The sequence below is a fragment of the Rhopalosiphum padi genome, chromosome 1 (assembly GCF_020882245.1).
Source record: "Rhopalosiphum padi isolate XX-2018 chromosome 1, ASM2088224v1, whole genome shotgun sequence".
Classification (NCBI taxonomy): Eukaryota; Metazoa; Arthropoda; class Insecta; order Hemiptera; family Aphididae; genus Rhopalosiphum; species Rhopalosiphum padi.
This window is the reverse complement of record NC_083597.1, coordinates 89,842,209-89,868,367: the sequence shown is the minus strand read 5'-3', so window position 1 is coordinate 89,868,367 and position 26,159 is coordinate 89,842,209. Positions and strand designations below refer to the sequence as shown.

At 35.5% G+C, this 26,159-nt stretch overlaps 1 protein-coding gene across 5 annotated transcripts in view; it reads left to right on the top strand.

Moving 5' to 3' along the window:
• LOC132924246 (zinc finger protein 521) overlaps positions 1-23,518 on the top strand; it is a 116,426-nt gene extending 92,908 nt beyond the window's left edge. For 3 of the 5 annotated variants that reach the window (XM_060988441.1, XM_060988456.1, XM_060988465.1), the window contains 11 exons: positions 600-904; positions 13,680-13,822; positions 15,292-15,508; positions 16,948-17,110; positions 17,199-18,322; positions 18,475-18,636; positions 18,716-18,934; positions 19,022-19,198; positions 19,993-20,394; positions 21,220-21,576; positions 22,193-23,518. In XM_060988441.1, coding sequence (XP_060844424.1) covers positions 600-904; positions 13,680-13,822; positions 15,292-15,508; positions 16,948-17,110; positions 17,199-18,322; positions 18,475-18,636; positions 18,716-18,934; positions 19,022-19,198; positions 19,993-20,394; positions 21,220-21,576; positions 22,193-22,588 — 3,665 coding nt within the window. In that variant the 3' untranslated portion in view covers positions 22,589-23,518. The remainder of the gene's footprint in view (positions 1-599; positions 905-13,679; positions 13,823-15,291; positions 15,509-16,947; positions 17,111-17,198; positions 18,323-18,474; positions 18,637-18,715; positions 18,935-19,021; positions 19,199-19,992; positions 20,395-21,219; positions 21,577-22,192) is intronic. The other 2 variants (XM_060988449.1, XM_060988473.1) reach the window with 1 other exon arrangement.
• Positions 23,519-26,159: the final 2,641 nt, after the last annotated feature.

Sequence of the window (26,159 nt, the reverse complement as noted above, 5' to 3'; positions counted from 1 at the left end):
TAGTGTCATCTCTACTTGTTTAGTGCTCAATATGGTGTATTTTGTGTGCTCAATAACCCGCACACATACTTATACAGAATGTCTCACCGTGATCGTCCTTAGAAGATACCAGTTGCCCGAGTACTACATGTACTTCTTATATATTAACTTTCTGCCTAAACTTTCACAAACATACTTAACTATTTGAATACTTAATGGAATAAGTGATTAAACTTTTAGAATATATAAATAAATTGGCCGTCTTGGGTTAGGAGAAAGACGAGAACACACATTTTAATTTTCTTATCTCGAGTATAAAAAAAAAAATACTGTAAATTATACTAATGAACAATATTAGTAACTTATATTATAATCTGTCATACCGACAATGTTATCAGTTTTCGTGTTTTAAAGTTTAAAACAATAATGTAGTAGAAAAATAGTATAACTATAACGGAAACGAATGCGGTGCGAGACACTTTTAACTCGTGAGATCGTTTCGTTTTCTCAGGTGAATCGATGTATTTCGATGTATATAAAAGTTTTATTCGATATCAAATACTTGCCAAACCAAAGTTAAAATGGTAATTTAATATAATTGTCGTTGCGATTTTTCACAGAAGCACTGAGTGGCGCGGGCGAGGCGAGCACCGAAGAGGCAGCTTCGTCGTGGAGTTCGGCCGTATCGGAGGACCACACGTCGCCGGACAGCTGCGCCACGAGCAACAGCCGGCCCGGTTCCACGGTCGACCACCGACGCGATCGCCACAGCCGTCCGCCGTCGTACGCAACGGCCGGTGCCGCTGCCGCCGCTGCCGTCGCCGCTGTCACAGCCGCAGCGAACTCCACCGACGCCAACCCATACGCATGCCAATACTGCGACAAGACGTTTCCCCGAGGCAGCTATCTGAAAAAACACGAACAGGTGGGTTTCGGTTTCGTTTTTTTTTTCGTTTTTTGTATTTTACCTGTCTAGGTACAAGTATAACAATAATTACCGCGAACGACGCGCCAGATTATTAAGACAAAACTCAATTTTTATAAATGATCAAACAATTAGTCGATTAAACATTTTTTAAATATAATGGATATAATATAATTATTAGTTACTAATTAAAATAAAATAAACGTCTACTTTTTAAATATTAATAAAAATAAATTTAAGTAAAATTCGTTACTGAAAATTCAATCCTATTTGTAGTATAAGAAGTTTTTACGGGTTTCAGTCTCTAGTTTTGATTAATTTAAATTAAGTACAATAGAACATACAAAATTGGTTTATGAAAAATGGCACTTGCTACTTTTTTCTTAAATATTAAACTATATCAAATTTGTAATCACGGGTAGCAGATATAATATTATAATCATAAGGTGATCAGATAACTCCTTTTGACCAAAAAAAAAAAAAAAAATGTACAAGTACATCCCTCATTATCGATAATTTGACGAATCGACAATTTTTCTCGGAGGTCTGATCTACATCGGATAAATATATATATATATATAAATGTGTATATGATAGATCACTTAAACGTCTTGAATTTTACTTTTTTAATTAATGATGTTAAATCTGTTTTACAACATTTTTTATCTCGACATTATGAGCATTATATCTATGCGGATATTTTTATCGAGATTCCCGATTCGTACACCTGATATACGCGTAATACGTACTATTATATATTATTTATTATTATTTATTATACTGGTAGGGTGTCGTCGGGGCCAGCTTGATGAAATTTATCGTTTTTTTAGACATAGTGGGGGAAAACCGTTCCTCGGGGGGCCGGTGCAGCATGTGCTGTAAACACGTCCTACATACATTCATTATAATGACGATATAATATTATTGCATTACAATATACACGCGGTGCGTGTAATACAGTGCAGCTGGGGTGTTTTTCAAATAATATTGTTTACCTATGTATAAAAGTAGGTATACCCACGATGAGATTATTGTTTTGTTTTATTTAATTCTTTTAATATTCCATAAATTCGAGCACAATCACAACAATAAACGACCTTTTTCGGGAACAGAGGAGTTTTGTTTTGTTTTGATTTTGCTTTTACGCTTGTGCGTTCACATAACTTTATTATTATTATTATTATTATTATAAACACATTAATAATATACGTATAGTACGTTAAACTTTTTCAACTCACGCTGCACTTACTTTATACACCAGCTATATTATATTATATATAGGTAGACTAGAAGTGTCCACAAATTTTCCTAATAAACGCGAATCCCGGGAAAAGCTTAAGTCGGAAACACAAAATAAAATGAACAATCCAGTAATTCCGATGGATTTGAAATCATATCTCTGTTAAAACAGACGCACCAATAATAGCGAACCCCCAACTCAAGAGTGACACTTATTTCGTATATACGCAGTCACCGTTATTGCATGTATTTTTTTTTCATTGTCAAAAATAAATTATAATAAATCAAAACAAAATATATACAATTTTAAAAGAACGTGATTGTCCAGCGATAATTTAAAACAGCGTTTAATGATTAATATAAATACAAAAAAATGTCATTTCGACGAATAATAGTATTTTTTTGAATGAATAATTTAGCTTAAGATATCACGTGAAAAAAACCAGGAAACTCGATCTTCGACATAGTAAATATTGAGTGTACATTGTTGTTGAGTAGGTCACAGCATTATTAGTGCAGATAAAATATATGTGTGACCAATTCTGAGTAAAAGCACACCATAGGCGTCAGCTTCGATTACTTTTTCTTAAGGGTTTTTATAATATTATATTTTTATAATTTTATTACTAATGTTCATTTTTCTACAAGTAATACCGTAGTTGAAATGTTAAACGTGCACTATTTTTTTTTTTTACAAAATCATCATATATTACAGTGGTTCTCAACCGGGCTGACATGTCACCCAAAAGTGACATGGACCCAGCTTAGGAGTGACACGAAATCTCCACCAGGATCAAATTCCCTATTAAATGTGTACAAATAATTGTTATTACTCTTATTTTTTTTTCTATCTGCCAATTTAAAGTTAAAAGTGTCAACGTTTATTAAGCCCAGTAACTCAAATAAAGTGTATAGTTATTATTTTTCTGAATACTGTTTTTTTTTTTTTTTATTGAAAGAATAATTCTAAAATATGCACTCAAGATTGCTTATTATTTTGATGTTAGGGTGACGCAGTGTTTAATTCTAGCGGATAAAGGTAATATGAATCAAAAAAGGCTGAGAACCACTGTTTTATATAAATTATATAATATATTATAACAATAACAATTAAAAACCAATATAAACAATATGCTTAACGTACGTAGAATGTCGTTTAAATGTTTGCATAAATAGTTTAAAATTAGTCAAAATATTTCATTGTGCAAAAAAATATAATAATGGCAACAAGTTTCAAGTCTACAATTATTATTTTTAGAATTAGAACGAAATAACTAAAATTATTTGGAAAAAATGGTTATTTTAAATTGTGTCTTGTATTACATTTTCTGGCTTTGTAAATTTTAGATCAAGACAAAAGATTATCAATATTTGTTAATAATAATAAAAAAAAACAAATACAAATTTTTGAACGTTTTAAATTTAAATTTATAAATAATAGATTAATATTAGTCTTAATATATTTTAAAAATTGCATTATGAATAAAACATTTTAATTCTAATTTGAATTAAAAGTGGAATGTTTTGAGTTTCTATGGTAAGATTCAATTTGGTACCTATACCAAAACCAATCATAAAAATGAAGACTATAGTTGAAAAACCACTAAAACGTGATAACAATAAAGATTCATATATGTATAAAAATAAAAACGATAATCATTTTAAAACCAATAAATACATTTATGGTTGCGATTTTAATTTAGGTCGATATTTTTTTTTATTTATAATTTACCCGATTTACGAAAAACTTATTTATTTGATTTGATACCAATATATTTTTTATTATCACCGGATACTATTATTATAATTAAAACATAATTTCTTACGCCTAATGTTCGCATAATGTTAGTATGTAGTAGCGTTTCGTCGGCCATCGTATTAGCAGCATAGAGGGAGGGGATGATCACTAAGCACTTTGTGTCATGTATATATATATTATATATGTGTGTGTGTTATTAAAACAATAACTAATAATATATTATTATAGAATGGGCTTTGCCTACACGTGAAGCGCAATAATATAATATAGTTATTATTCAATAGGTGTAACATTGACAACGATATCATTGTGGGTAACATAAGTATACTAAGTAGGTAATGAGTTGTACACAACTTAATAAAGTTAACTAACATCATAAACTATTCGCGTTTCGAACATAAAATGGCGCGCATATTACGAGTTATGTAGGTATATATGTATATATTATTATATCGTATAATATTACTATAATAAATACGACGAGAAGACGAAGAAGAAGGCAAACAGGCAATATATATATAGCTGACCGAGGCCTGAAATCGGCCCCGGCCTCGTCCGATAAGGTGTGAAGGCGCTCAACTCGCCCGAAGATGTCCGCGGTACCTATAACATTATATATAGAGTATCATGAAGGCATACACATACACACACGCGCACACCTAACCGTGTCGTATTATATTAATATTATTGTTTTCATCATGTGTGTATTTATTATTATTATTATTCGCGTTCAACACGCGGCTTTGCGTGTGACCTAAAACACCAAGTGTGCGTGTGTCGTATACGTCGGACGACCGACCTCCGTACGACGATAGTTGCATGTGCTTCGAAAAATCGCCTACATTATTATTATTATGTTTACTGCCGTCTGTGCAGCATCTGCTGCGCGATCACCATTGGGATCCCCTAGTGGCGCAGCGGTTAGGAGTAGATTTCTGTTTTTTTTTTCTGTCACCGTCGGTTCACACGTTATCATTTGTATTAATATTATATACGTATTATATAAATTACTATAGCTACAACTGCGGCATGCGCGTACACACACGAAAAAAAAAATACTCGACCGATTTACTTACACGTATATTATGTATTAAAAAAAAATTGTGTTTCGTTGTGTATGTGTGTGTGTGTGTGTGTAGTTATGCATATTACAGTAGAGATTAAAGATTTCTCAAGACCACGCAGGGACCACGCGAGATGAAAAAAAAACGTTGATGATGTAGTGAATTACAAGCGATTTACATTTAAAATCTTTATTGCGTTTCGGATGAATTTATTCGTGCACTATATAATATTTAAAATATTTACCTATTATACGTGTTTTGAAAAATATCGAAATCATTACGATAAATTTAGATCGTGTTTAATATTAAATCATATTCAAATTTTTACTTATTCGTAATCCATATACAAAGTCATTAAATCTAAACAAAGTTTCGTTTAGAATTTTAATAAAACCAAAGCTGAAATTCGCAACATAACTGAAACCTATAATTTATTATAATTGCATTGAATTTAAAATGTTAACGCCATATTCGATAATATTATTATAGCCACCGATGGATAAAATACGGTAGGGTAATAAAAATATTATTGATCGATCAAGAGAAAAAAAACATTTCTAAGGTTGAATAATGAATGTCAGATATCGGGATATAAATGCAGATAAGTGTTTTGACATCGACTGGCTCGTCGTCGACTATTTAATTTTAAAATACAACTCATCTTTTATACATCATGCAACTACTAAAATTGACACCGTGTTTTTTGATAAGTTAGATTAGGTATACTGGCTTTGGGAAGTGACTTAACCCGTTTAACAGAAAAAAATAATATTAAATTCTTTTGACGTAATTTATTTAATGAGCTACCGTTCCATTTAGACGCTCGTCTTTAAATAAGTGCCTGTAATATACCTACCTATTATTTGTTTACATTCTATATTATATGAACATTTAAGAAATCCATTTTTTTCAGTAAATGCAAAAATGTTAAAACATACAACATTGTTTTGTTCCACCAATAAGTTGCTGACACTTAAAAATTGTTGTTACTTGATTTGTACTAAAGTTATTATATTTCGGTTATTAAGAGACAATTCGTTTATCGTATTATAAAATTATTGAAAAAGTTTCTTAAATATTTAAATAAATAAATAATGTTTGTCATATAGTTAAAATCATGCTATACAAATAAAACTATAATAATGTAAAAATAAATGAAATCTTTAAACAATAAACATACAATAATATCATAATATTATTCTTATTATACCTATAATTATCATAGTGGGGTCACTGTTTAAAAAAAAATAAATAAAAACTATGGTTACTAAAATAACAAATACAAGTAGCTATTATGAGGAAAAATAAAAATTGCTTACCAATAATTGTTATACAACATATTTTAAAATCAATATTATATAAGAGTCATTTTTCAATTGTTTGGGATAACTGAATTATGATTAATGTTATTACTGCCCGGGTGGACGATGGTTGGCCACTTGTGTATAAAATATAATGTGTGTTCATTTTTCGATATTAGAATGGAAGTCAAATGCGGGTGCCCTGGTAGGTATCTCGAGTGGTCCTCGGGCTGATACGACAGTCGTCAAATATAATATATCATATTCGAGAACAATATTATATACACATTCGGATTGTCATCGTTTATATATTATCATAACTCTAAGATCGAGAAATGCGATGAAACACAAAAACAATTTTGTCATTGCTCGAGCACTTCCGTGACTGCATTTTTTGTTTTCATTTATAACAAACAAAAAGTACAATTGCACAAATCGCTCTTAAACGTATATCTGTCTTGCATTGGAATTCAAGGAAAAACAATACGATTATTGGCATTACATAATACATATATAAATATATATATATTATGTGTATGTACTCAATAATGCGTGGGCGTGGGTGTAGTTTTTATATTATACGAAACGTGTTTGCGTTTTATGACTCCCGTACACTGCAATAACATATAATATTTGCGCAGACACGATTGATCTATATAATATATGACGGACAATAAGAAGAACGAAATTGCAGTATATTATCTCGAACCGATTGAATGTCAAAAACCGGAGAAAAAAATGGCATAAGAACAGTCTAGTTCGACGACGGTGCACGTAACGACGTCATGCAGCTCTGCGCGTATATTATGTATACCTATATATATAAACCTGTAATGCGTTTCTAATGCGCTCGAGGAGAACGGCGGTGCCAAAGTTGCAGCAATGTGCAGCATCTGCGGACGGAAATGGCAACGATAATATATTATTATTATTATTATTATTATTGTATTCTCCCCGGTCTCCGTCACTCGCACTCTCTTTCTGTCGCGCTGCCGCCGACGCCGCCACCGCCACCGCCGAGACGGAGGATCACGTCCGTCACTCGTCATCGTCGCCGCCACTGCCGTCGCCCCTGGGTGGTTGGTGCTCTCGAGCGCGCGCGGCGTCCTTGTTTGTTTGTAAATGGGCTCGAAAACTGGTTTCACGCGTATGTATATATGTAGCCAGGCAGGTACCCGTACACATTTTTTATTTATCGCCCGGGGCCTTACTTTTATTTTTATACGCGTGCTTACGTATTATCATACACGCTCGGGCACTGAAGGGGACGAAAAAAAAAAAGAGAAAAAAAAATAGTAACCCGTCGACACGATCGCGGCGGTGACATATTATTGCGCCGGACCCGATGCCATCACGTCCGTGTCCCCCCCGGCCGCCACCGCCCCCACACGCGAAGTCGAGTGGTTCACACGAATTTCTGTCGTTGCGCGTCCGTTTACCGCCGCACACTAAACGTATATATACACATTATTATCATACTATATAGATATTAAGTAGGTACTATTATTTTTATTATGCGATCGCGAGGACACGGACGGTTCCACCATAAAATATATTGTACGCGTGTTATATACGGCATGTATTATGATGCATACACGAAGACAATAGATGCGCACAAGAGATCGTCTTTGTACGCTATTCGTTATCATATATATATATATATATTATATTACACGAACACGAAAAATAAACTAAAACGATGAGAAATAACCATCACCGCCGTATAAAAATTAGTCAGTGAAATCATTTCACACTCCGATTTATTGTAATAAAACGATGCCGCGGCCCGTGTTCGTTTGATTGCTTATTATAAATAAACTGATAGGCACACCACAAACACGGCACACCGAATGAGTATTATATTATTAGGCTTACGAACTCGGACAATATTTGCGTTTTATCAAACACATTTACATAACTATATATGTTATAGACCTCGTATGCAGTTGCTGAATAAATGGTTCAAACCGAAAATAGTAATCAGTTATGCGAACTCGAGAATACCGTTTTGCGACGTACAGCTCAATAACGATCCGAATAACATTGTTTTTAAATTTTATTTGCCAAGTTTTTAATATAACTATTATTTATATACTGACATAATTCGATTAATATAGTTAGACATAATTATTCATCACGCATTCCCACTATACTATGGGATGACCGATTTCTGATTACACTGTACAATACGAAATACGATAAATAAGAATAAACATAAATCATAAACATTATAAGAACAAAATTCCGAAGAGCCCACAATGCTCCATAATTGTTTACCTACTAATATTTCTTCAATCCTGTTGTAATGTGTACAATATGTGTATAATAAATAGTTATGTAAACGTGTAGGCATAATATAGATATTGGTATATTGCGATATAATATTCCCGTCGGCGGATAAAAACTCGTCGCTGCTTTTCGTGACAGTCTTAATAGCCGTGTGTGTTTAACAGTGTCACGCCGTTTACATAATACTATTGCGAGTCGCGGAACGCTATCCACGAAAACTGTCGTCGAATCGTCATATTTCGCCAACGACACGCGAAACTGTGAAAGAAATCGCTCAATTGATATTATCATGCTCTAATTTTTCCTCTTTTTCGTAGAAAGCGGGCCGACGAAAAACTGTGAAAGCCAAATGTCATTGTATGCATATGACAATTCACTTTAGACTTATAAACGCACTGTGATGTACGAACAAAATTATGTGTATACCTATTAAATGGTTTTTCGTTTGCGATAAATTTATCGAAATTTTAGTCGTCGACAAAACCGTAAAAGCGCATCAGACCAACTACGAGATAATACAATGATAAATTCACTGCAGTCTGTCGTCGTTTATGAGACTTTGACTATATATAATAGGTACCTACTGTATAATTATACATTAAAGTTCTTCCCGAGTAGTGCGCTTTTAATACTGTATAGTCAGCTATAGTCATAACTTGTATGGTAAAACTTCTTAGTCAACTGTTAAATCTCGGTAATAATTTTAGTTTCTCGGGGTTATGGTGATTATGTCGGTGTATATGCAGTATCGCTATACGTGCATTATGGTATTATTATATTATATTTTCTAGGGAAGCGATATAAAGAAAACTAATTGAAAAAACTAATATACACTTGGGTCATGTTGGATGCGAGGGTATTAATGTTGCTCGAAATGTGAAATTTAAAATATAACTTTGATTATGATTTTTGATGGCGCTTAGATGCTTAGAAACTCTGATACTAATAATCAAGTAAAAGCAAATTTAGGTTAATTGTCCATTGTATAATATATTTCTTTTTATAATTACCGAATATCAACGTACGAGGAATCTTATAGTGAATTTTAAAGCCTTAATTGTAGATGAACTAACAAAAATATGTTTAATATTAATTCTTATTAATGTATATATTTTTTAAACCGAGATCTGATTTGTTTAGGAGTCGCTTATAGGATGTAAATAAATAACAAGACTATATAGAATAAAAAATTGTTTGTAAAATCTATATGGTATAATTAGATTGATTGGTACGTCGGAATGAAAATAGGTCTTTTAACCATATACTTTTTTGTTAAACAGTTTGTTTCGAAATACTTCAAATGTTATTTCAAATTTAGTCTTATTACTGGATAGTAATTGAACGAATAGTTACTTTTGCAAATATTTCTACGTTTATTTTCCTTGTACGTTGTACCTACATACATATTATGGAGGATAATATTATATATAATATGTTGTAAAAATGATAAATCACGACTATTTTCACTTTAAATTTTTAATCGCAGACGTATCATACAACACATTATTTATACATATATTATAATATGTACACAGTGCTCTGCTGCACGTGCAGCACGTGGTGTGAGCACAGTGGTTTCAGCTATCTCGCAGTGATAACAAAAACAAACGACTAATGTCAAGTATTAAGTATTAAGGCGAAAGACGTCTTTGTCACTTGGTTTTTTTTTCCGACAAACCTCCTCTCTGGGGGTGGGGGCCGAGTGGGATACCAAATGAAACGGTCCCGTAAACGCGTTCTGCGAGTGATGGTTTTTTTTTTTTTAAACGTGCGAAGTTTTAAGGTCCGTCGTGTATAGACCGCGGATGACGGTTGGTTCCCGAAAGACGTCACGTTCTTTTTTTTCATCACTCGCGCGCGCGAAGACTAACAGGTACGATCACAAAAGTCGGCTACAGATGAAGAAATAAAATAATAAAATTCGTAATATATATATATACCTACGTGTACGATATAAAACACGTAAAAACCGTTTGGGTCACACGGTCGGGAAAATAAGCGCCTACGCACGTATGATGTATACCACGACATATTTGATATTAGATACATAGTAATGTATACGATATTTTATATTACGGCCGTCACATATACGACGCGTTACATTATAATATCATAATCGTACAAAATGTGTATGCATATAAGAACCGTGGCAGCAGATACGGAACCGAAATAAAACACGACGCCGACGCCGTCAAAGACACCTTCGGCTCCGCTAATAACAATTGTAGATACCCATCTGCCGACAGGTGGTGGTGGCGGTGGTGGTGGACCTCGAAACGCGGTTGCGATGTCTTGTACAAAGTGCGCGCGTGTGATTCTGTAAGTGTGCGTGTGTAATCGAGTTTAAAGTCGTTTTCCCCCCTCGCCGGACGCGGTTCGCCGGATGGGCGCGTGCCCAGAATCCGCGGCGGTGCAGGCGGTCACCGCCATCGTCGACGTCGTAGTAAAAAAATAAAAAAAACGAAATAATAATAATAATAATAATAGGTAACTATATATACATATATATATATATATATATTGTTATTTATGTTTTGGTAAGTATAATATATACTATACGCTATAGCTGTCGACGTGCGACGTCGTGGACCGCGTTGCACCTGCAGCTGCGGCGGCGTCGACAACAACAGGTGCTATCGTCACCGCGCTTTTCACCGCGCGACCCAAATCCGGCGCGCGCGTAGAATAACAATAATATTATCGATTAATCCTAAAATAAAAACCCAATCGTCACGTCGTCATCAGTCATCACTATTTCACCTGTTTTGTTCTCCTTCAGATCCTCTGCCAAGCGAGCAGTGTGTCGTTGGTTTTTTACTTTTATTTTTCCGAGAAGCGTCATTTCGAGTTGGAATAGTGCTCGAGTTTTGTCATTTTGTGTGACACCATGCACAGACGGATTGTCATTTATCGTCAATTATTAATGGTACTCTAAAAATTTTATTTTTTAGGATTTCCTCGATGGTATACCTATACCTACGAATGCTCTAAAGTGGCTAAAGTACAATTCAAACGGGTAAATAGAAAATGAAAAAATGAAAAAAAAAACCAAAAATTATTGTATTTTATGTAAAACACAATGTTAAAATCGTTAACACGTTTTCAAAAGGAAATATTCCACGTGGACTTTAAATATATCAATAGAAGCATTCTATGTGGAATTCGATAAAAATTCCTAAAGACTTTAATATAACATTTTTAATTTTTAATCCATAACCGTATTTTGGTTACTATAAGTCATTAAAACGATATAAGAAGAATGCATTTTGTAAATCTCGCACGCTGCATACTATTTCAAGTATGCCAATAATCATATTTGTCCGATCGCATTATAAAATCTCACCCAAATGTATAATGTAAATATTATTATGTAAAAAAAAAAAATCACATAAAGAGAACACGTTTTTGCGGTACCCATTACGCTCGATTTTTGTACTTCAAACGCGTCGAACGTACAGTGCGCATAATAATAATATTGGAGTTATCGTTGGCGGCGTCCGCGATCCAAATCTCAAAACTGCGTCCATAACATCAGTAAAATTCGCACACACCGCGGACGTCGTAAGGTCATCGGTGCCGGACGCCGACGAAGAGAGAAAAACTTTTGCGCGTAAACTTCAACGAAATCGCAGTTTGAATTTTAAAAACGTGTCCGTACAAAACGCACGACAATAACACTATATACACAATATACAATCCGCTATACTCGCCAATTACACGCGTTATGTATATATTATATTATTATCGTCGTGTATCATGCCTGTATATTATACGTGAGCCGTCCTATAGCAGTGTTCTGACCGCGTACAATGAAACGTCCAGATTATGCTGTATACCTACGGGCCAGGGACGTACGAAACAGACAATGGGAAGGGGGCACAAAAAAAAAAAAAAACAACCAAACATGTACATAATATTGTACATTCAGGTATAATCACCGTTTAAAAATGTACACTTTGTTTAACATCATCAGTAGGCACCTATACATAATACGTCGTGTTCGATAGTAACACGATATTATATATTCTATGTTTATAAACAGAGGAGTATAGACTAAACAGCTACCTGTATAGTAGTACTTGATATTTTGATCAAATCATACATACGGATGGACAATGGTGGGAGGAGAGGCGCCTTTGTACCCCCTACCCCATAAATACGCCACTGATATAGACTGTAACCCTGTATACACAATTAGTGATGTATACACAACACATTACGACGATAAAAATTATGGCGTCGGCCGTCCGTTTAACACAGTGTCGCAGTAATAGTTCACCGTCCGAAATATTTCTGTCGATTCAGTCTCGAAGTTTTCGTCTAATATTACTTGCAGATATCAGTGTGATAGTAACTATACGATTTATATACACAATTAATTACGTATTGTTTTACCGGCTTAGTTACAGTGATTAGTGTTTATAAACATATTTTTACTATTTACTATTTTTATTTATGTAATTATAATTAAAAAGTCTACATATACATGTCACTATAAATCACATTAAAAGCGATGCAACTTGGTTACCGTTCACGGAACATTGTGAAAAAAAAATCAGAAAAATATTTGATTTGCCACTGACGGAGAGTTTTGGGTTTCTTTATATGGTTCCCTATAAAAGTGCTGAACGCGTGAAAAATTTGTATAATTAATTAGCATTATATTAGTATATATTATTCATTGCGTGGAAACAATTTAAATGAAACATTATTAAAAGTCATTAGATCACATAAAAATGTAGTCAATCTAAAAGTTTGTATATTCGTTACTAAACGATATAATAACCTGTATAACGGCCAAATTACTTGGGTTTTGTGTCTCGACGATGAAATGTCTCTAACCGAAGTCGCTCATCGACAACGAATATCCGAATCCAATACAGATAATCGATCGCTTATATTCCGCTGTAGCTGGTCGCCCGGTTACGAGAGTCCGGTTCGGTGCAACGGTCGCACAGTCGCCGTGTATATATTACATTTATATCGTAACGATGACGGTTATGACGATGACGACGACAACGACGATGATAACAATAATAACATTACACAGACACACACACACAAACATATATATGTAGTAGTTGTATATAGTGACGGTTTTATTTTTCGTTGTTTGATTTCAGACTCATGGAGAATCAATGCCGTTCAAGTGTCAATTCTGCCGGAGGCTGTTTAAACACAAGCGCAGCCGAGACCGGCACGTGAAATTACACACGGGGGACAAGAAGTACAAGTGTACTCAATGTGACCATGCTTTTTCAAGGAGGTGAGTACCTATACCTATACCTGCAGCAGCGAGACGTGCGCGTGCGTATATATGTGTATAATATATATTATGTGTGTTCCGAACGTAATGACTATATCATATATATATTATTATTAGACATATATTATGTATATATATATATATATATTTATCGGAGACTTGTCCGTATCGACCGGCGACCACATAACAACACACACACACACATACACGCGCGCGTGCATATATATATATATATATATATGTATAACACATAATATTATATGTATTACACGCGGCGACTACGACGCACGGTTTTCCATTGTGAATTCATAGTCACGTACGTCGTATAAAGATATTTGGTACCTAGTTGACTTATAATATACTCGCCGAATTCAATAGGTTATTTTCTTTATTTTTTCGATTTTTTTTTTTTTTTTTTGATTTTTTTTCCTACGTAATTACCGATGGCCACGCGTCCGACAATTATCCACGGGGAGAGACACACACACACACACAGAGGTATAAGTACATGTCGTGTATACGGTCGTGAACTTGTCAAACAGACGGACAAAATGCACACACACACACACACACACACATTATAATACGTCATACCTGCACACATGTGTATATATATAAGCACGCCCACCCAAAAAATGTCATGCAGACGTGCTCCCGAATACAATGCTAAAGAATATTATCGTCGGCGCTCGCGCGTCTCCGCGCTCGCGTATATATGTATACAATACACGGTGTATATATATGTATGTGCTAACAAACTATTGTGTGCAGCCACCGCCGCCGAGTGGACGTGTGGCCGCAAGTACATTGAACTGAGAAGACGTGTGTCCTCACACACACGGACGTACGTACGCACGCACAATCGTGTGATGAAATACGATTTTTTTTATTTATTTATTTTTTTTTTCAAATCCGAGCACACTTCTATAAAGTCGTCACCAACACTAATTCGATAGACGATTCGTAAAATATCTAGAAAACAACACTGCGGGTCCGGATTGTCGACCAAAATACATAATTTTATGATATTATATACCAGGGGTGATGGCCAACTTTCATAGACTTGCGATCGACCAAAAAAAAAAAAAATTGTTAATATAATATTATAATATATTATGTACGAGCTTGTTACACTTCTTTTATTCCAATATCTGTGTATAATCTCGTTTTTCATAGTTATTTATTGCTTTTTTTCTAAATATAATTTTTATATTCCTGGGATATACAAAGATATACAAATTTACAAAAAAAAAAAAAATATTTTAATTGTTTTCTGAAAAAATAAATCAAAATTTAAAGGGTGTCGCAATCGACTCAAATCCATCTCGACCGGTCGATCACGTTCGATTGGTTGGCCACACCTGTTATTATAATATTGCGCGACCCCGTCATAGTATAATAATTATTGTCGATGTTATGACGATTCGTCGTATGCCCACTATAATCGGTTATTTTTTATGCGAAATTAGCGATCACTTGAAGATCCACATGAAAACGCACGACAATCAAAAACCGTTCCAGTGTACGGTTTGCAACAGAGGTTACAGCACAGCGGCCGCGCTCACGTCGCACATGCAGAACCACCACAAACGGGCTGCGGAACGGGCAAACTCGCCGCAGATATCCGGCCCCTCGTACAAGTGTCTGCAGTGCACGCAGATATTCCGCAAACCCGACGAGCTTCAGGTCGGTACCCGATGAAATGTTAATGTTAATGTTTATTCACCCGCCCCGCGATAGCAGACGTATGCCCACGCCCTTCCCCACGCGCTTACCACACGACACCCCCGACACCCAACGCCCCTGATCACGACTGATAAATATTGTGGAATTCACACGGGGTTGGTAAACTCGTTTATACACCCGTACGCGATTCCCGGAAAAGATTTTATTCCATTACCCTCTTATTGATACGGTCTCGTATTGTAAACGATATTAGTTAGGTAGTAGGTTACCCGTCAGTCCGAAGGTTTCCAGTTAAATGTACTTTTCAATACTTTCAGACCGTATCAAATTTGGTTAAGAATAGAATAAGCACATTACATCGGAGATCATGATTATTTATTTAGGTACCTACGTAGTGAAATAACCGGATAAAAAACTAGGGGGACACAGCAAAAAAACTTATTAACCGAAATCGAAACAATAACCGTTTTGTTTGTTTACAAAGGAGTCATAAAAAGTTAAGACTTATTGAATAGTCTAGAATCGAATTGTTGAACCCGTATCGTTAAATAATATTAAGCAAATAAAAGCTCATACGAAAAAGGTGCTATAACTTGTTTGAAAAAAATAATGTGATAATTATCCTGTAATCATAATATTCACGAAGTAATAATATTGGATTGTTTAATATTTTTGTAACCCAGATAATGCGATAACGTTGATAATGCGTCAACATAATTATGTAACCGGAGAAACGTGAAATAGGTTCTATCTTCTATGCAATAATTTGAGGAAAAAATATTTTTATCTTATTATTAATATCAATATTGTATTCTTTCTTAATTTTAAAAAAACTCGTCACTTTGAATGAAAGTTGTAAACATCAGAAAGTTACGTTTAGCGTTTTTCAGTATTTTATCTGTTTGACGCGATCACCGCTAGATAGTACTGTAGAAATATAAAATATTTTATTCTTGCACCGTTCAAATTGCACAGTAAAATGTACGTCAATAGCATATTACGTATTATCATTGAGTATATTATATACTCAATGGTATTATCTATTATTGTACAAAACATTTAAATTAAGACATTGCATTAGTCAACCGTGTTCACTTTAAGTGCGAATTCTCAATATTGAAGTAGGTGGTTTAGAGCGTCAGTTCTGCAATTATCGGGTGCATATATTACAGCGGAAAAGTTTGTTTTCGAATACGATAAGCATTGGTACACCGCAAGTATTTTAATGTGGCATCATGCCGACAATTTCTACGCGTATATTTTTAAAAAATTATAACGTTTATTGAAATCCGACAAAAGCGTTCAATTGCGACGAACAATAATGTTTTGGCCACGATATTATCCTTACCACGTCTTCGACTTAACGATTTATTTAAAAAAAAACCCTACACTTAACGAAATCGTCCAACAACCCTGTAATATCATTCGTCTGTACACAGAATCACACTGCGACGCATCATCTTGGCGAGCAACTGTCGTCCAACTCCCGGAGCTCGAAACGTTCGACGCCGCCGAAAACGCCCAACCAGTATATTTGCATGTACTGCACCAAAGAAGTGTCCAGCATGGACGCGCTGCAACAACACTTCCAGACCAAACACTGTAAGTCACCGAAATCCTTCGTATGCGACAAGGCATATAAAAATAATTATAGTTCCCAACCTAACCGTCGGATTTCGCTTGTCCACAGCCGCGATCGTCAACGGCAAGCCGCAAGAGGACGTCTTCTCGGCCGTACCGCCGGCGGCCGCGTTCCCGTGGCTCAACTTTGCCGACTCGCCGGCCCTTGCCCTGCCACCGTACTCGTGCCGGTTGTGTATGAGCCAATTCCCGTCCGTCACTTCGTTACAAAAACACTTTACGACCGCCCACTATCTGAGTTCCGTCCTCAACAACAACATACAAAACACCAACAACAATAACAACAATAGCAACAGCAACAACAATAATAACACCAACGGCTGCAAAGGCGGAACCGGTGCGATGCCCTTGTACAACTGGCCGGTAATAACCGGAGCGAACGGATACCATAACCACAACCACCACCAGCGGCACTCCACGTCGGGCGGCGGTCTGTTGCCCGAGGAAACCGTTCAGACGGGTCCCACGGACTTGTCGCTGTCGTCGTCCAAGCACGGTGGCGGCGGTGGCAAGCACCATCACTCGTCGTCGTCGGGCAAGCACAAGTCGGCCGACGACCAGCGGCACCACGCGACCAGCAAAAAGTCCCGTTCGTCGCCCAGCCGCGATCCGTCGGCGACCGACCAGCGGCACATAAAACAGGAACGCCACAACGCTTACGACGGCAAACACCAGCAACCGCAGCCGGCCCCGGCTCGACCGTCATCGCAGATCTCCGGCGTCCCCGGCCACAACAACAACAACAACAACAACAACATCATTCACGCCAACAACAACAAGATCCAATTGCCGTGTCCGCACTGCCATCTGACGTTCGCGCTCTTCGAAGACTATCAGCAGCATGTCATCGGACACTTTCTCATGGCCGCCGCCGAGTACTCGTGCCAGGAGTGTTCCACTTCGTTCGCCACGTCCGAACACGTGCAGAAACATCTGATGGAAACGCACGCGCAGAACTTTTACCGGTGCATGCTGTGCAAAGAAGTGTTCCCGACCAAGTCGGCCCTGAAGGTGCACTTCAGCATGAACCACGGCAGCGAACACCGAATGTTCCGCTGCAACAACTGCACGGGACTGTCCCGGCCGCTGTTCCAGACGGAAATCGAGTTCATCGATCACCTGCGCAACGCCCATTACTCCGCGAGATCGCCACCGCCGGTCCAACCGAACTTGGTGAGTTATGTTATAGTTAAATGGTCTGGTCGTCGTAGAGGGGTGGAGATTTACACAGTATATTAACACGATAGATTATATACGACGAGATTGTGTAGAAAACAATTTATTAATATGTTGCTCGTCTCTCTCTCTCTCTGTGTTCTTTTCAGATGCTTAGGTGTTTGGTATGCCACGCTACGTTCAACACGCAGTCCGATATGGAACAACATTTAGCTAGTCACTCCAAACAATTCCAATGCCAATTTTGTTCGGAAGCGTTCCACATCGAGTTTTTGTTGGACAGACACATACAAACGCATCACAGTTCGAGCGTAAGTCGCTGAGCCGTGCGCAGTTGGGTTGGAGGCCGGAGGCAGAAAATTAATAACGATACATTGTGAATGATTACAGATTTTAAGTCACCTCAACCGGAACCACAGGGAATCGCCAAATTCCATGTGTACGTCGCCCACGTACATTTCCAGGACGTCGGACGGCGGTAAGCATCCGACGGAAAACGGCACGAACGCGTGTGATATATGCGAGAAAAATGATTTTCGAAACGAATTGGACTTGATTGCCCACAAAAGAACGATGCACCAGGTGAAACCTACAAATCTTTCTACAAAGGTGAGATAATAATCCTAAGCGATTAAGTTACAAAAAAAAAAAAAAACAAAAACAACTTAACCGTTCGTTCTCAAACGCCCGTTACAGGTGAGCTTACATTGCGCATATTGTAACGAAAACTGCAAATCGAGAACAGAGTTGGAGAACCACATGAAGACGCATTCACAACACGGCTCGAACGTCGGAAAACACAAGTGCAACATTTGCGACGAAATTTATCAGTCCGCGATCAGCTTAGCCGAACACAAACTCACTCATTGCAAGGTATGTATATTTATTTTATAGTGATTATAGTTAAGTCAATATTATATCAGAAAAGGCCAAATCTTAATAATTATTATTTGATTAAAATATATTAAAACTATATGTGTGAAATTAGATATTTTTATCATTAGAACAATTATGAGGGGTCACCGGCATGGTGGTATTTAGAACCGGAAAATAATAAATTAGCACTGGTAAAATTGAATGCTCTTATAATGCGTTAGTATATAGAATAAAAAAAAAGTTTAAAAAAAACAATTAAGTTGATTATAAGGCTATACAAATATACTAGTAAAATAATAAATACTATATTATGCTTTTATCGTATTATTGGATATCATTTTTTATGATGTTATGAGACAGGTAGAGTGTGTACATCGCCCCCTCTCACCCCCATAATTTATGTTTTACCGTTACATTCTAATTGCGTCCTTGACCTTTATCCGCCTGTTGTTTACTTTATTTGTGTAACCTATATTTCGCGTAATTGTGGATTTTAGTAGATACAAACAATATTATATTTTTTCGTATACAATATAATATATTATACTTGACGGTCATTCCCGAGTGGATATAATATATTTTGATATTTATTAGTTGACACGCGTAGTGAACTATATATTAGGCATATTTCCATCACAAAACCATATTATATTATAATGTATGCATATTTATAATAATAATATATAGGTACACGGCAATTATACGCGCGATTTACATGTCAGCTCCGAAACTATTTCGATCGATTAATCGATTCTTTATTTTCATCTCATTCTTCTTATTCCGATTCGCAGGTAGCCACGAGTACCGTGTGTAGTCACTGCAAAATGATTATTGACAACGAGGACCAGTTCCATCAACACCTCCTGAAGCACTGCAATCCGGCGAACGCGAACGGCGGCCAAGTGGCGTTCCCCACGTCGTGCATAATATGCAGGCAAACGCTCGTCTCAGACATCGAAGTGAAGGTGCACGTGCACTATCACCTGTCCCGGCTCAAAGAATCTCCGGCCGTGTGCGGAAACTGCAACCGGTACAAGCGGTCAGCGTCGTCGCCGTGCGCCGGCTGCAACCCGGCCAGAAACAGTGCGGCGGAACGATGTCCCGACTGCGGTGCGGCGTTCGACGCTTTCGGCACGCTGCAACACCACCTGACTACCGTCCACAGGAAACCGTTTCACTGTTTCAAGTGCAAGGTAAGAGCGAAATCATTTCACGCACATCGCGTACGTTGTCCCGTTCGTAAAGCGCCTCAAAAACTGAAAAAACATCACTACACGACTATGCACAGACGGCGGTCGATGCGGTGCGCATTTGCATACCAAATTGTTGTATTTCGTTGACCGTCGTGGACCGATCTCGTAGTGTGTTACGCGTAAAAATAATGTCATTGCAAGGTTCGCGCTTATTGGAATTTCAATCGTTTCAAAATATTAATTTAAAATATAAAATCTAAATCTCACTTCTGCACTGAATCCCGTACGTATAATATGTTAAAACTGTCACTAAACGGGTATATAATATTATATTATCAACGTCAACTATTACACCGCGAGAAGACCAAATTACTATTTAAGTAGTTCGATTATCAGTAGTATCACTCGAGTCGAGTAATTTATATACGCTGATGCACTGAGTAGATTTTCGTTTACCACACCTGACCGCATCTGGGATTTTCGTGGAAATTTACATTAAATTATACGAAACCTCAAAAAAAAATTAATGTCCGCTACGTGTCACCGTCACCCTGGTAGTTTTAGAGAACGATTACGTTTCCACTGCTGTAGGATCGTAATCGCGCGTACGGCTTCGAAGTGGAGTTTGAAGGATTAAACAGGTTTTATTTTTGAATACGATGACGTGACACATTACGCGCACGTCTAACCCGATACGAGTACGATCGTATCAACAAACGATGACGTAGTGCACCGCCGCGGCGTGACTCGTCGCCGTCGTATACTGCACACTATGACGTTATTTTTTTTTCGACCGACGACTTACATTCCGTTTTTGCCCCGCAGATCGGTTTCGAGTCGCAACAGGAAGCCACGATCCATTTGGGCACGCACCTGGCCACGCTCAACGGTTCCGTGGACGGCATCGAGTGCGGCCTGTGTCCGTGCGTGCTGCCCACGGCCAACAGTCTCCAGACGCACCTGATCGAGCACACGTTCGCCGGCTGCAAGGCGTTCACGTGCTACCTGTGCTCGGCCATATTCACCGCACCCACCGGTCTCCAGGCGCACATGACCGTCGACCACTCGGCCGAAACGCCGCCGTACGACTGCCCGAGGCCCGGGTGTCAGGCCAAGTTCTTCTTCACCGCCGAGCTGGACCGGCACACGCTCGAGCACCAGGGACAAGACGTCCTGGCCAACGTGAGTATTTCGTATAACGCAGGACACTTGACAGGTCCTCGATGGAACTGCGCGCGTCTGACGTGTATGACGATATTCGACCGCGACAGGAATGACCGCGAACGCGGTCGTTGTTTTAGTGTACGTATTCATGCCGCAGCATAGGGGCAAAGCGATATTGCCGTATCGGGTATTAAAAAATAATATAAATAGTACAGTAATTAATGATTAATCGCAATGAGATTCCAGAAATTAAAACTACAATATTTACTTTACTTTTTAGCCATTTGTTTTATGTATATCCATTTTTTTGGTTCTTCGATAAAAAAAATACTTTCTCTTCTGTAAATTATCCTTTTGAAATTAATTTTAGATGACAATTTATATTTTAGCCTAATATATATTTTAGCTTAATAAATAACAAAAATGAACTAAAACTTAATGAGCCCCTATTGAGGTGTGAACTAGCGATATAATATTATATATCTACTTGGATGCGGTCCGTAAAGTTAAGTAAACGGTCTTGTTATGAGTTTAACTTATATTGCTATGGTGGGGCGCGATGTATAGTATGATGTCATATAATTTATACTTGTTAGTTATTTTATCAAAATATTAAACGTTTATATATTTTCAGATGAATTTCTACAAGTACCAAAACAAGCTTATGTCCATCTGCGAAAAACTGTCGTTCAAGTGCGCCGAGTGCTATCAGAGCTTCTTGACACAAGCCGACTTACAGTGTCACGTGTACGACCACCATCGGCCACAGAAAGACGCACCGCTGCCAGAACCGATAGACGTCAAACAAGAAATGAGCGGTGTTAACGGTAACGCGGAAACACGGCCTTTGGACGGATGCGAACGGTCCGAGAATCCGATCAAAGTGGAGGAAGACGGGGACGAGGTGAGTGTGAAAACGGAACACCGCGAAAGAGACGACGACGACGACGAAGAGATGATTGACGTGGGAGAGAACAACCGCGATGAGCTGAAGTCGGGTGAAGAAGAAGATGACGCGGATATGCATTGACGGGGTGTGTAATGCCTCGGGGCTATATCATGGTCGACGCTCAAGATGGGATCGTAAAAAAAACCTAAATCTTTTCGTTGTTATTTTTAAACCAAATTAAAAAAAAAAAAAAATTATCTCAGAACGTATTAAGACGAAAATCGGAAATGACGATTGTCCCGAACCCGTTTCTTTTATAATATTATGTTTCACCGTCGTGATGACACGAATACGATTATTATTATTATTATTATTATTATTATTATTATTATTATGATTATTGTTTATTATTATTGTTATACACACGCGCAAATGATACGCATGATATTAGAGTATATTGTTTTAATGAGTAAATTCGTATTATTGTTATTATTATTATTATTATAAGTAGTAGTAGTATTATAATACACGTAATATACCGCGTGTTCTGTTTATATTATTATTATTATTATTATTGTATACGTTGTATTTACGATGAATAATGCACACACATTTAAAGTTTTAGGTGGTGAAATATTATTATTATTATTATTATGACCTCGTCGAGGAATGAATTATTTTCGAAATAAATTGTGTTATCACTACCTTTTCGTACGTACATATTAATACTTTTAGCGTTATTGTTCATATTATACATTATATTAAACAAGTTTTACATTTTTAACGATACTTATTAGCTTATTATATTATTATTTAAAGTCTTATAGGATTTATGTTTATGTTAATCGATTCATATAGATATTCTGTTGTTTTATTTTATTTTTTATTGTACAAATATCATTACAGCTCTATTATATGAAAAACACATGTGTATATATATATAATGATAATGTCTTTAAGGGTTATGGCTATTTCTTATGGTTAACAATATTTTGTTTTTATTTTATTTTAACTTTAATTGTGATACTATTTTATCAAAACGGTTTTTATTATATACACACCGTATTTTTCTTTTGTTATTATATTTAATCACACATACGTCCTTAACAGAAATAAAAAAAACAATCTACTTGATAGGCAAAGTGAAAAATTGTAAAATATGACAATGGTCATCATCGCTTTTAGTGTCATGAGAATCTTGCCTTCTACCGATGTATACTTAAAACGGTTTGATATTCCACTATAATCATTATGTAATATGTAATGTAATGGTATAACAGTTTGAAATTAATTATTTGTATCCTCAAACTATAGTCATTAAAATGATATATTAATTCTTGCTCATCTTCTAATTGATTCGAAATCACAATCTGGTAGTATTTTTATTTTATTCTATGTGAATATAATATATTTTTTTAAGTTAATTGGCCACAGCGCATTATAATATTGTCGTTTATTTTTATTTTTTGTGTTTATGAAAACGTGTTAAGGCACATACGAATTTTATATATCTACTAGTAAATCATATTTTTCATAACTATAAAATGTGCATGTTATATTATTAACTCTACTTAATAACATTATTGACTCATCTCCGTTTTCACGTACTAATTTATAACATAACATAATACATAAATAAATAATATAATAAATTGTAATCCTAATTCTTAAAAATAATATTTTCATCAATAACTTAAATTTAAGACTAATATTACAACTATTATAATACGAGTACATAGTTAAATACTTAAATAATTCAATTTTAACGAGTAAATAATGATATATAATATTTTATAAAGACGTTAGAAAATGTCCCTCATAACACCGATATAATTTTGAATGTTTAGTATCGATATACTAATTACTATCTTAAACTAATTTTAAGTAACAACGAGAGCTGTAAATTAAAACAACAGCTTGTATTCGGTATTTGAAAACTTTACGGTTAAAATCACAGTACGTGCCATTGCAATGTACGAGTATCTACAAGATACCAAGAAAACATAACGATAAAATTATTTAATTATTAAAAATATATAAAATAAAATTATAAAAAATAGTTTCAAAACACTTATAGAGATAAAAACTCAAACTAATGGGTGGCTTCCTAACTCAAAAGTCTAAATTATTACTGCTCTCCTCAAATTTGCTTATTATTATACATAAAAATAGATTCTAAAAGTAAAAGTAAAAGTAAAAAAAAAGTTTATTGTAAGCGAAATATATTAGTCTGTTTAAAATTTGTTTTAAAATAACTTAAGGAGCAGCAAATATTTTTAAAAATCAGTAAAACTATTTTTATAAGTATTCCGTGAAATCATAAAATTATTATTGTTAATAGTTAATACAAGTTTGACAAAAAGTAAAAAGACACAAAAATTATAATATTATAATATGGTATTATGGTTTAATATTCAATTGAAAATTGACACATATTGAAATAAAATAAACATACTTTGCCACCTATTAATGTTTATGGTGTAAGATGAAAAATGATACATAATATTAAAATATTATAATATTATTATGCAATCCAAAATAGTTATCAACCGGCGCAATGGGTAGGCAATATGAATAATTCTTTGCTTTAATTTTTTTTTTTTTCGTTTGACATATCAATAATATTATTCTTATAATCGCTTAATCGTTGTGTGTATGCAACTGGGACCGAGGCCAAAAAATAAAATCAGAATCACATAAATTTAATCGTGTAAGAACAAAACTAATAGGATATGAATTTTAACATAATATAAAAACAAAGTACCTATTTTTAACAAAGCAGTACATTTTTTATCGAGACATCCAATAGGTTTGATAAATCTGCAAAAATTAATTACGATATCGATTTAGATTTAATTTTGATAAATATCAATTCTATACTGAAAAATTGTACAATCCAATTTTTTATGATGATTTTATATATAATAATGGCAAAGGGGTTACATTTAATTTTAGTATTAAACAAGTAAATCAAAATTTGTTTAGTGAATACTTCGATAAAACATTTAATTTGATGAATGAATGAAAGTGTTAATTTCAAAAACAAATTTAGACACGTAAACGAATTAAAAGCATAAAACAAATAATCGGTCATATTGCCCATTTAAATTTTAATAGTCATTTATAAATCTATTTAATTACAAAATCAACAATTTTTGATAAAACTACGTACAAAATATTATTTACTTCCTTAAAATTGTTTTAAAAAAAAAATTATTGTATAGCACTTATAACATAAAAAAACTACCGATGTCAAGGATTGCATGCGACTCAGGTGAATTAAATTGGTTAATTGTTTTTAATATGATAAAATACTTTTTTGTGACACAGCAATTGACATAATAATTTCAATATTTACGCCACTACAGCATAATGTATCGTCGGTTGAACCTATTAACGTTCATTTGTTGCAAACACGTGACAATTTTTTACAAAAAACTAACTATAATAGGATAATAATAATGATAATAATCCCAAGTCATCAGAAATAAAATGGATTAGAAAGGCTAAATCGTACAGCATTAACGACGATAGGCTAGTGCAGCGTTTCCCGAACTATTTCTCTGCCGGACCCCTTCGAGATAATAAAAATGATCGCGGACCCCTTAATTAAAATAAAAATTTCCCACGTTATACGAATATTAACATCAGTATTTTCATTTTTACAGATAGATACTTTGTGTATTTTTAATTATTTACGTTCGCGGACCCC